This window comes from Pollicipes pollicipes, unplaced genomic scaffold (genome assembly GCF_011947565.3).
Source record: "Pollicipes pollicipes isolate AB1234 unplaced genomic scaffold, Ppol_2.1 Scaffold_5724;HRSCAF=6776_pilon_pilon_pilon, whole genome shotgun sequence".
Lineage (NCBI taxonomy): Eukaryota > Metazoa > Arthropoda > Thecostraca > Pollicipedomorpha > Pollicipedidae > Pollicipes > Pollicipes pollicipes.
Window position 1 is genome coordinate 33995691 of NW_023596746.1, and position 12606 is coordinate 34008296.

At 51.2% G+C, this 12606-nt stretch overlaps 1 protein-coding gene across 1 annotated transcript; it reads left to right on the forward strand.

Annotated features, from left to right (window-relative positions):
* The first annotated feature begins 355 nt into the window (after positions 1-355).
* On the forward strand, positions 356-11229 carry LOC119103919 (putative isocitrate dehydrogenase [NAD] subunit alpha, mitochondrial). Its single transcript, XM_037227617.1, has 6 exons — positions 356-504; positions 5424-5552; positions 5858-6030; positions 6266-6529; positions 6784-7033; positions 10700-11229. Exons 1-6 carry the CDS (start codon positions 478-480, stop codon positions 10922-10924), a joined length of 1068 nt encoding a protein of 355 aa, XP_037083512.1. The 5' UTR covers positions 356-477; the 3' UTR covers positions 10925-11229.
* The last annotated feature ends 1377 nt before the right edge of the window (positions 11230-12606 follow it).

Consider the following 12606-nt stretch of genomic DNA (forward strand, 5'->3'; position numbering starts at 1 on the left):
TTCCATAGCTCAGATAATTTCCAAATGGCCTGCAGCCAAATAGCATTACTATTTTTCAGCTGTAGAGATGGCCATTATGATGGCCATACTTTACAAGGTTGATGCCAAATACATTCAAATCATAATATTCTCGTATATTGTCTGACGAAAATTGGAAAGGATGTTCAAAATTAATATGAAAAATATGTTTTAACTTTTTAAAAGTTGGAAACCCACATTACTTTATCCGTTTCTTCAGCAAAAGAACCCCATATTACAAAGTATGACGAAAAATGTCCACACCTATCAATATTGTTACAATAATGAATTGCAAAATACTTTTCTGGCGCACTTATCTGCTCAGCCGCGTGCCTGGCCCCTCTAGCTTTCATCACTGCACAGGCCGCGTAGAATTAGGGCCGCTTTTTTTGCAAGTACAATACTTGACAAAGTTCAGTCTGACTTGGATTGATTTGAGGACTTCATCTGTGCTGTAAAATGGCAAGTTCGGTTTTTAGGACGCTGGTAAGGAATGGGTTGGGGTTTCGAAACCATTGCTGGATGTTTGAGACATGGCATGAAAATATAAGTAATGAAATGAGTCAAAGTTCTGTTGCCTGCTGCACTTTTAATGGAACTGATTTTGAATCCCAATCACAATGAATTAAACTGAATCCAAAATTGTGCAAAATGACTTCTTGAAGCTCAAGCAACACATTAAAAAATGTTCAATCTGTCTTTTCAAGGTCTCTAAGCCTGGGTCCAGTCTTCAGAGCATGATGGATATTGATGAGTGCTTGTTCGGGCGGGTGAGGTTGAGGTGCATTATTTTTTGTAGTTTCCTAAATTTTGGGGGCAGGATCTCCTTTATTACAATAGCACACATTATTTTGAGGAAGGTTATGGCACCTCAGAGCAGGTATCAAGCTCAGACAGAGTTTGGGCAGAAGCAGAAAATGTGCAGTGCTGCTGGCACAACATATATGCTGGCACAATAATCCACAAGTGGGATGCCTGAGTATTTGGCTGGGTCAGTTATTTTATTATAGAAAGTTTAAAGATTTGGAATTATCTACCATTTTGTTGGCTAACCATAGCAACCAATAAATTCTACCAATTTTGGTGGGTCAAGTGAAAAAAATGGAGCAGGTGGCAGGACCTGAAGTCCATGGCCTCTCAGTTTTCATACAAGTTAGATATAAATCCTATGACAATACATATGTACCATCATTATCAGGAAGCAGAAAAAGTTTGGTTCTCCCACCTTCTGAGTCACCCCCATACCATTAAGGGTTTTACTGCAACCATAGCCAGAGAGGTAATGCAGAAGACATGCAAATTAGATCATCAGGAGCATGTTGGAGACCACACCTTCACCAGCATGGCCCCAACATCCCCAGCCCTAAGCATCTCAAGGATCTTGTAGGCTGCCTGTAACCTTTTGCAAACTGGCAGTAATGCACCCAGGAGAGATCTGAGGGCTCGCCTAGCCTGCCTCCATACAACCAGTAAATGTTTGTATCATGACACTAGCGCTAGAGCAAAAGCTACTACCAACAGAAGTGCTATATGCCAGTTACGCAAAACATTACTTCTTACATAAAAAACTTGCACTGACTTAACTTAGGCACAACATTACTTGTACTGCTAAGAATTATGCACAACATGAGTGCACACAACAAAATTTATATTTCACACACATCATTGCATCTTCTTAGAAACTTACACTGTCTTTTATCATGCATAACATAACCTCTACCATGAAAACTTGTGCACAGCATGAGCCCTGCACAAATAAAATAATGCTTCAAAAATTAATGCTCTTCATTACTTGCAAGCAAATGCATATATAGCCATTGCTTATATGTAATGCTGCTTGTGCTGAAAAACTTAGACACAACATTAATAATAACATGGCAAAGCTTATACTGCAAAAACATATACCAGTCATTAATTATCTGGTAAAGACTTGACCAAAAGTCTTTGCTGTATCACTTATGTTTCACATAAGTCATTGCAATGGAAGAAAAGTTGTGTTTAAGTAATAACTGATATGCCTTTGCACTTAATGTAGGAGTTTTTGTTGTAGCACATGAAACCCTCTCACCCAGTTGATGCATTCAGATACAGGAAGCAAAAGTGGGGAATCTAACTGAAGTGGTGGCATTTCTAAGCATGGATAAAAGAGGATGATTACACACACACACACACACACACACATGCACGCACGCACGCACGCACGCACGCACGCACGCACGCACGCACGCACGCACGCACGCACGCACGCATGCATGCATGCATGCATATATATATATATATATTTCAAGACATCTTTTGGTACAGAGAACACAAATGAAGCATGACAAAATGAAGTAAGACAGAACTGTATTTCCACTTTGATACACATAAGACACACCTGTGATGGGAACACTACAAAGACACAATGAGAGCACTATTGCCATAATCACATGAATAGTGCTCACTGCCTACCACCTAGTAGTTCAAGTGATGTGCAATAACTTATTTGTCTGTTTAGGGCCATAGAGAGTTTGTTGGTGAATATACTTTCCCAAATTTGAAGGTGTCTTCTATCATTGCATGTTCGTAAAATATCGGTGTTGTCTGTCAGTTGTTGTCATGTCAATGTCCTGTCCGTTTCATGTCGCATGTGATCCAGAGGTGCCCCGTCATGTATGTGCATTGTCAGGCGTCGAAAGAGTGTCGTTATGGTCACACCGATATAGTGTATGGAACAAAGTTTGCAGCATTCGATGTTGCATTTGAAATGACAGACTACATTGGCGCATTTTAGTTTGTCGGGTTTGCCTGGGCTGTTTCTGGTAGCAAAAGTATTTTGTCATTACAATAATGAATGATGATGTCTGTTTTGTGGTCATTTTTGCCTTCAACATGTTGACAGGTCAGGCCTTTAACATGTCAACAATTCCCGTAAAGCTTTTTCGTCTGGTTTGAGGGCATATGTCATTTGATCTTGATAATACAGTTTGACGGTTGGCTGGATATCTTGTCTTGGTCTATTTCGTATTCAACGTCAGAAGTTGAAAAAACCCGTTGTTCACCAAGATCTGTCAGATTCTTATAAATTCTGAATGCAGTCCTGTCCAATCAGGGCAGTGTTTAAGTGCACATTTAATGAAGGACCTTATGACGCTAATTTTGTAGCGTCGAGGACACTCACTGTCAGCATTTAAGCACCGTCCGTTGTTAGTCTGTTTTCGGTATACATTGGTTTGAAATCGCTGTTCTTGTCCACCAACAATCGCGTGGAGAAAGGGTGTTATGTTTTGCACACTAAGTTTTTTTAAAATTTGGGGCCAGACTACTCTTCAAAGGTGTTTTTGAGACGTCCTAGTTCGTTGATGTCTGTAACTTTCACAAAGATGTCGTTTACATATCGGCAGCAAATGCCCGGTCTTATGTCGTCATTTTGTAGTTTGTCAGGTCTTACATGTCCCGTAAAGAAATTAGTGAATAAAGGTCCTAGAGGTGAGCCCATCACAACACCCCCAATTTGGTAATGCACTCGTTTGTCAGGCCCGCGGCAAGGAACTTCCAACGTACAGGCTTGTAGTTATTGTTCAAGAAGGCATTTTGATATTTTGAGAGGAGGAATTTCGGGATGATTGTAAACGCGGTCAAGGTTGATAGATATGATTCTTTCAATGGGCACGTACATTTGTAAATGAACTGAAATGTAAAACACTTGAACTATTAGGTGTTGGGCAGTGAACACTATTGATGTGATTGTGGCAATACTGCTCTCACTGTGTCTTTGCAGTGTCTCATTATGAGTGTATCTTATATGTATCGAAGTGGAAATAGGATTCTGTCTTACTTTAATTAGTCATGCTTCATTTGTGTTCTCCATACCAAAAGATGTTTTCCAACAGCAGTGCACAACTTTTATCCATTAAAACATGTATATATATATATATATATATATATGTATATATATATATATATATATATATATATATATATATATATATATATATATATATATATAGCAGGGGCTTCATTGCTTGTGATCTTCTGAGATGTACTTTCAGCCTTGTGCATCAACTGCTTCCTTCCTGGGTTGTGCTTATTCAGAACTGGAGCAAAACTCAGTTCAAGAATGGGCCAAAAGAAATGCTTTGCTGTCTTTTTTCTTGTATTAAGTCAAGATTTGGGCACTTTTGATTTCAAGATTTAAAATATGCAGACACTAACATACATGCATACATACATACATACATACATACATACATGCATACATACATACATACATACATACATACATACATACATGCATACATACATACATACATACATACATACATACATACATACATACATACATACATACATACATACATACATACATACATACATACATACATACATACATACATACGTACATACATGCATACATACATACATACATACATACATACATACATACATACATACATACATACATACATACATACATACACACATACGTACGTACGTACATACATACATACATACATACATACATACATACATACATACATACATACATACATGCATACATACATACATACATACATACATACATGCATACAAACATACGTACGTACATACATACATACATACGTACATACATACATACATACATACATACATACATACATACATACATACATACATACATGCATGCATACATACTTAGCTTCAATGGTCAGCACAGGCAAGCCTGAAGCCCAGTTCAAATGCATCTTGCTCCCATATGATGAAGTCTCCCAATCTTTCATTAACCTGTGTCCCAGTCTGCAAAAGGTGCCAGTCAGCAAAATATTTAGGATGGTCCAGTCCTGTCCCAAATGGGGCAACTGAACTTACGATGTCGTGGCAGGGAGGTCTCCAAAAGTTTCCTGACGATCTGATGTATATTTTCCATTTACTAGTAACCTTTCCTGCTGTTCTGATTGAGATGGATCAGAACTGTGCATACCATCCAACATTTTGCACTGCATGGTAATTTTACTTTATTTACAGCACTGAATAACGCATCAAACATTTTGCAATGCGAACAATAAAAGTCTTGCGGTTCAGCGCACGGTTGTGTACCGCTGGTTTACGTGTTCAGCGCAAGCAGCGGGAGCTGGCGCGAGCGTTTTGCTGACATTTGGTTCCACTGACAGCCTGCAGATGTCCGGTTTCACCCAGTTACGTCCTGGCACCAGTCACATGATAATGATGCATCCTTATATCACCTCACTCGCACCACCCCACATCAGGTGTTGCACAGGATCATCAAGGTAAAAATAATCACATCTTGGCCATTTTATTCCGTCAATTCTTCCCAGCTCTGTACAGGCCATGTTCGTGTGTTCATGGGTGTACTGTCACCAGATAATCTGTGCATGAATGGCGCCACACCCCCGGTCGTGTTTCAGACGGCGCCCCTGCGCCACGCTGGCCGCCGTCAGCTGTCCACGGCCAAGCGGACCGTCACGCTGATCCCGGGCGACGGCATCGGGCCGGAGATCAGCTCCGCCGTCCAGCAGATATTCGCCTCGGCCGGGGTCAGTGCGCCTGCGGCCAGCTGGCGCCGCCGGCTGGGATGCAGTTCTCCACGGCGGGAGCCAGTGACGGGCCGGTCTTTAGTTTGATGCCTGTCTCAGCACAGTGCTGGTGCTCAGCAGAGTGCTCGTGCTGCACCGAAGGGCACATCGATGTCGTGACTGCTGTGCCCGTTCCTCGGCCACGACTGAAACAATGGCGTGTGTTAACGCAGACCGCCGTCTCCCACCGGCCGACCGCTGGCACGGCGCGGGCGCGTGCGGCCCGACCGACCCGTCCCGTGACACGTCCGCTCGCCCGCTCCCAGGTGCCGGTGGACTGGGAGTCGGTGGACGTGACGCCGGTCCGCGGTCCAGACGGCATCTTCGGCATCCCCCAGTCGGCCATCGACTCGGTCAACAAGAACAAGATCGGCCTGAAGGGGCCGCTGATGACACCCGTCGGCAAGGGGCACAGGTCGCTGAACCTGGCTCTGCGCAAGTGAGTGCCACGATGGCGGCACGCACGCGTCCGCATTGCCCGCTTTTGTTCGGGCGGTGCCATGGTTTTCTGGTTCGTGTCATGGTACAGCGCTACCGCGTGGTGGCCGAGACTGCAGTGCTGTTTGAAGATGGAAGCGCAGCATTCAGCTGTTTTCGCTTGGCTTGTGTCGTGCGCGTCGACATCCATCGAACTCGTCGTTAACCGGCCGCCTGACCCCTCCCCTCGCCCCCAGGGAGTTTAACCTGTACGCGAATGTACGCCCGTGCCGCTCCATCGACGGCTACGAGACGCTGTACAAGGACGTGGATTTGGTCACCATCCGAGAAAACACTGAGGGCGAGTACTCGGGCATCGAGCACGAGATCGTGCCGGGCGTGGTCCAGAGCATCAAGCTAATCACCGAGCCCGCCTCCATGCGCGTCGCAGAGTTCGCCTTCAACTACGCCAAGGCCAACGGCCGCAGCAAGGTCACGGCTGTCCACAAGGCCAACATCATGTGAGTCCTCCATCCGCCTGTGGAAAATACCGCGCTCGCTTTTTCAGGTCGGGTTCAGCGTTAGCACATACCGCGTAGGGCACAGGTCGCGTAGGGCAAACCTCGTGCGTTAGATGAAGAAATATTGTCATCGCGCTCACGCTTGTAGCGCAGTGCGCTCGCAGACTTGCGCACGCGCGTGTCCGTTCGCCTCGACTGACCTGCCGTCGTTGACGCGACCTACAACCCACCCCTCCCCCTCCCTCCCCCGTCAGGCGCCTGTCGGATGGCACGTTCCTGAACTGCTGCCGGGTGGTGGCCGAACAGAACCCGGACATTAAGTTCGAGGAGCGCTACCTGGACACGGTGTGCCTCAACATGGTGCAGGACCCGTCGCAGTACGACGTGCTCGTCATGCCCAACCTGTACGGCGACATCCTGTCCGACCTGTGCGCGGGCCTGGTCGGAGGACTGGGCGTCACGCCCAGCGGCAACGTCGGCATGGGTGGCGCCATCTTTGAGTCGGTGAGTGAAGCTTGAATTGCAAGTGCTGCCGCCGGCCGGGTCGTGTGCGAAAGGTGAATGAGTTATCGGCGGAACATATGGATGAGGCGGTGGATGCCGTCGCCGTGCAAACATGCGCACGTGTCGCAAAATTTTGAATCTCTTACTTTGCTTCCACAGCTGGTTGTATTCTACATTTAGGAATGCCATCAGTTTTCATGTCCATTTTAGGGCAAAGCTTAAGGCATGCTCTACCGCAATCCGCGTGAGCTTTGGAAGTCAATCAGACACTGGAGGGACCTCCCTTTGGCCTGCGTCGGACATTTGGTTAAGTTAGCCTCATTGGTAGCTAGGTGGAGCTCGTGGAGGGACGATCCTTACTCGCGAGATCGAGCTCCGCCGGGAGAGCGAGGTTGCGACCGCGTTGTAATTGGCAGAACGCTGGGCTGCCCAGTCGGATCGGTTGCTTGAGGGACAGTAAGTGGTGATTAAGCTTTTGTAAGCGCAGACGACAGAATATAACAAGCATTCCTTAGCACCGCGCATGTTGGCCAGAATTGCCTTTCCTGGCGTCATTCCGCACCGGTTATCGCACACCATGCTTCATGGCTGGCGATAGCGATTGGGACGTCACCTTGTGGGCCATCAGCGAAACTGAAATGCGGCGACAGCCCGCGTGATCGCCCCAGTAGCGGCTATGCCCCGTGAACCTGGCGCGATCCATTAGGCGGAATGATCCGTTTGGACGTGTGAGGTACCCGGACGCGCCGGCCGCTGTTAATGGGGTTTTGTAGAACGCCTCCATTCGGATATTAGCACTGGGACGTGAGGGGCTCGGGGTCCTGCTTTCCAGACACCACACTTCGCTAATTAATTGTTCCGAAGAACACCGCACGACAAATGCGACGCATTTGTTGCACGCCTCGTCGGAATTCGACGGCGGACGCTCCGGGCAGAATCACCATCAGCTCCGTGCAAAATGGGCGGCATGCGCTGCGCCACATTCGTCGGCTGCCGGCTGAGGTGGCCACCATGCGCGGGCGGGGCGCGAGACGCCGCCGGCCCGGTCCGCGCCCGTCCGGCCCCCCGCCGGTCGGCAATCGACCATTGCAGGGCAGCGAGCCCGCCGGCGGCGATCAATAGCCGTGCACGTGGTCACGACCGGCCCAAGTCTGCTCGCCGTCTGTAGATCGGCCGGCGGCGGTCCGCTCTCGAGCGTGCCGACCGTGCGGGAGGTGCATGCCGAGCGCGCGCGCGCGATGGGGCGCTCTCCGTGGGACCGGTTCGACGTCTACCGACGCTCGGCGTTTCGGCGTTTCGCCTTCTTCACCGGCCTGTGGGGCGTCTGGTGCGAATTTGGCCACGCACGACCCAGTCCCCCTAATGCGTACGTGATATACTGTAGCGAAGAAGAAGGAAGGCGGTCTACAGCTTTGGCCCGGGTCAGTTTGCGTCGTCTTGCGCGGTTGACCTGTGCGGATGGTCCAGCCAGGTCAAGTCACGTTTTCCCCGTGCGTGCGAAGCTTTGCATGTGTCCGCGGAAGAGAGCTGGTACAAGTCAAGTTACTCCACTGTTAACCTCCACGGGTAGTATGAGGTCACCCGAGGTCATCCCATGACCTCCCTTGGCCCTGAAACCACATGATCTTGCATCCGCGATCTTCACGTTCAGTGATGATAATGTTGCGGTGTGGAGGTGTACCATTAAAGCCCCTTTGCTTTTGGATTGAAGACTGGGTTACACAAATACGTCGCGGATTGTCGTTTTTCAGCACTTGCTGCGCTGCATTTTGAAAACGTGGAAACGTAATCAAGAGATGCTGGATCAATAGTTCCTGCCGAATTTTGCGAAGACGGAGTCGGCGCTGGCGTCACGAAACTTTTTGTAGGGCAGGCAGGCTAGTGCTCGTAGTTGGCCTCCGGCTTAAAGAAGCCCAGTGCAAATGGTCCTTAGTATGGCCCTAGCTGCTTTATGATATGCTACCCAATCATGCCCGGATGCTTCCTGGTAACATCGACCAAGCCAAGCTCGTCATCTGTTTCATCTGTTTTTATGTCAAAATCGTCCGTCAATCCTCTTAAGCACTGAACAGCCGAGTTTGCTTTCGGACATGAACTTGAAAACACTGTCAAGTGCGTGACAGATTTTGCGATTTCATAAACACCACGTTAGCGCTCATAAGTTCAACGAAACATTGCAAATCGTCTGCACCTCCGAGTCCCAGGTGACGCGGGTGCCTCCTCTCGGTTACATCCAGAGCTTGCGTTCAGTCACGACTTGGCCAGCCCCGAAATATGAAGTGTTCCTCCTCTTAGTCCGAAGAGGTCCCACCGCGTTTTCACCTAGTGAACTGTACTTAAATGGATCCTTCACCCTGTGTTTTTTTGGAACACTTGGCGCGAATCTGCCATCGCAATTCAGTCGGAAAAGTACTACACACGGACACTACTACACACTACGTACACGTATACTATATACACACGCACACATACACACGCACACGCACATGCACACGCACGCACGCACACACACACGCACGCACGCACGCACGCACGCACGCACGCACGCACGCACGCACGCACGCACGCACACACACACACACACACACGCACGCACGCACGCACGCACGCACGCGCGCGCGCGCGCGCGCGCACGCACACGCACACGCACACGCACACGCACACGCACACGCGCACACACACACACACACACACACACACACACACACACACACACACACACACACACACACACACACACACACACACACACACACACACACACACACACACACACACACACACACACACACACACACACACACACACACACACACACACACACACACACACACACACACATACTGCCAGCAAGGCTCTAAAAAGCACGTCGCGAGGCACACAGATGTGTCACACTCTGCCAGATGTGTTGAGGGTCTCTGCCAGATGTGTTTTCATCCCCGCTCCAAAGCTTATTAAATAGTACGACGCGCATTACCATATCAGGCGCACGCGTCGAAAACTTATCAGCCGGTGGCAGTCACGCTGCCCGTGACCTTTATAATCCTCTCAATTGAAGGTCGTCACGTTCTCGCCTACCTGCTTTTATTCATAGTTCAAACTAGTATATCAGCCATTCCACCCGGATGGGGGGTCAGACCTGTGAGTTTCGGTTTTGGTTGCGGACCTGCTGGATGACAGTTGGTGGCCAGGCCAACTTTAGGCCAGGCGTCACAGTAAAAACGGCGTCATTACTTCGCAAGCATTGTTCCGGCCGGAGGTTACCAAGTTGCTAATCTCAGACGTAAGTCTCCGTAAGTGATATTCTTTATGTTGACGTCGATTCATGTAACGCCCGCGGTCAATGCGAATAGTTGACTCTGCGAAAGGCCACGCGCTGGGCTGTCCCATCCGACGCTCGATCCCCACGTTGGATGAGACTACTGAGGCGGTGCTGCGTACCCTGGGATTGGAGGCGCCACGTGCGGTGCTCTGATCCCACTGTGACCTGACCTTGCAGAAACCTGACCTGCCTCGGCCTAATCCGACCTGCCGCAGCCGGACCCGGCCCTCCATGACCCGGCTTGACCTGACCTGCCGCGGGACGATCAGACATGCTGCGGCGCGTCAAGCGTCGGCGCCCCCCCCCCCCCCTCCCCCTGACCCGCCTTGCCCCGGGCCCGCCAGGTGCACGGCACGGCGCCGGACATCGCTGGCCAGGACCTGGCCAACCCGACGGCGCTGCTCCTCTCGGCCGTCATGATGCTCAGACACATGGAGCTGACCGACCTCGGCGACCGCATCGAGACGGCCTGCTTCGACGTCATCCGAGAGGGCCGCTACCGCACCGGCGACCTGGGCGGCTCGGCCAAGTGCTCCGAGTTCACCAACGCCATCTGCGACAAGCTGTAGGAAGCGCGACTGCCGGTGTCGCCCGCAGGCGGCGCCGTAGTGCTGCAGGTAGCAACCCGAGTGAAGACAGATCAACTCAGTGCAATTCAATCAGTCTCCCGTCGCAACAGTGGCCACGTCTCCACGGCTTAGGACAGTTCGCCGTCTGACCGTTGCCGCGCCGCTCCCCATGCGGTCGCTTGCCGCGCTATTTATTACGGCGTTTCGCGCGGCTGGCCCGAGATGACGCCGTTGCTCGGTTTTACTCCTCCCCATCCTCCACCCCACCTCCCCCACCCCCCACTCAGCGAGCCGGCAGTCTGGGAGGGTGACGCCGGCGACGCGCGGGGTGCCTTCGGCCAGCCGCGCCAGCTCGTGGAGGCCGGAGGTCTGCCGCCGCCGCCGCCGCCGCCGCCACCACCGGCGTCTGCATAGTGCAATCTATTTAGTCAACACTCGGGCTGTTGTCGGTGTCAACAGGAGGCGAGCGGAATTGCGCTCATCTGGAGAGCGCGCCGACGGTGTCGGCGTCAGGCAGCCGCCGGGAGCCCATCTCCTCCCCCCCCCTCCCCGTCACCTCGTCGGTCGGCCTGCCGGGCCGTCTATCGTGCCGGCTGGGCCGGCGCCGCGCCGCCTCTCTCACCCGGCCGATTGTTTCGCCCAGTGCTCCGTCTCCGGCCGCCGGCGGCCTCATGGCTGGCGCGCGCGGACCGAGCGGCCCGGCTGGCCGGCCGCCGCGCCACGGGCACGGAGGCGGCAGGACACCGTTTGTCGTATCGCCGCCACAGCAGTGGCAGACGGGATCCCTTCCTTGTCTCTGTCATATTTTCTTTTATATTATCTATATCTATATATATATATATATATATATATATATATATATATATAACTCGCTCTCTCCCTCTCTCTCTCTCTCTCTCTCGCTCTCGCCCTCTAGCTTTCGCTCTCTGTCTTGCACTCCCGTCTTTTCTTGCCTGTTATCGTCCTTCTCCTTTTTCCTCGCCTTTCATCTATTTCCGCTCTCTCGTTCTCCTCTCCTCTCCCTCTCTCGCCATTCCCGCATTTCTTGTTCATCTGTGTTCGCCTCCACACCCAGCGTCTGGCGTTGTCTGATTCCATCAAGCAGTATTTGTTGAGCTCGACTGGTCTCTGTTCGCGCCGTTTTCGGCCATCCCGCGCGCCGTCCGCCGTCGTATTGGCGCGGTTTTCAGCGCGCGCTCCCACCATATGTGGGCGTCGGCCGGCTGTCGCCTGGCGTGTGGTGCGTGTGAGGACTGCTCTGTGACCACGGTCACGCCCTCGGCAGTGCGCGCTCGTGTGCCCGGTGGTTGTTACGTGGACGGTGTGAATACACTGCGTTCGTGGGAGGACTGCGTCTTGGAGGTCGCTACCGGCGAACGGCACGGGATGCCCGGCCGGCCGATACTAACGCTGGTGCTGAACGCGCTCCGTGGCAGCAACACGCGATAGGCGAGGCGTCTGCCGCGCCCGGACCGGCTGGAGGGGAGGGGGGGGGGGGGGAGATCGCGTCGTTCCGGAGAACATGTGCCGGATCTTTGGAGGTGATCCGCGGCCGGTGCACGTACTCGCATACTGATGAGCGCGGCGCGGCGGATGGCTCGTTGGTTCTCAGGCTCGCGTGGCTCTGCTTTTAGATCGACGCATGAATACTGTAGCGCGCAGGATCGATTTCAGATACGTAC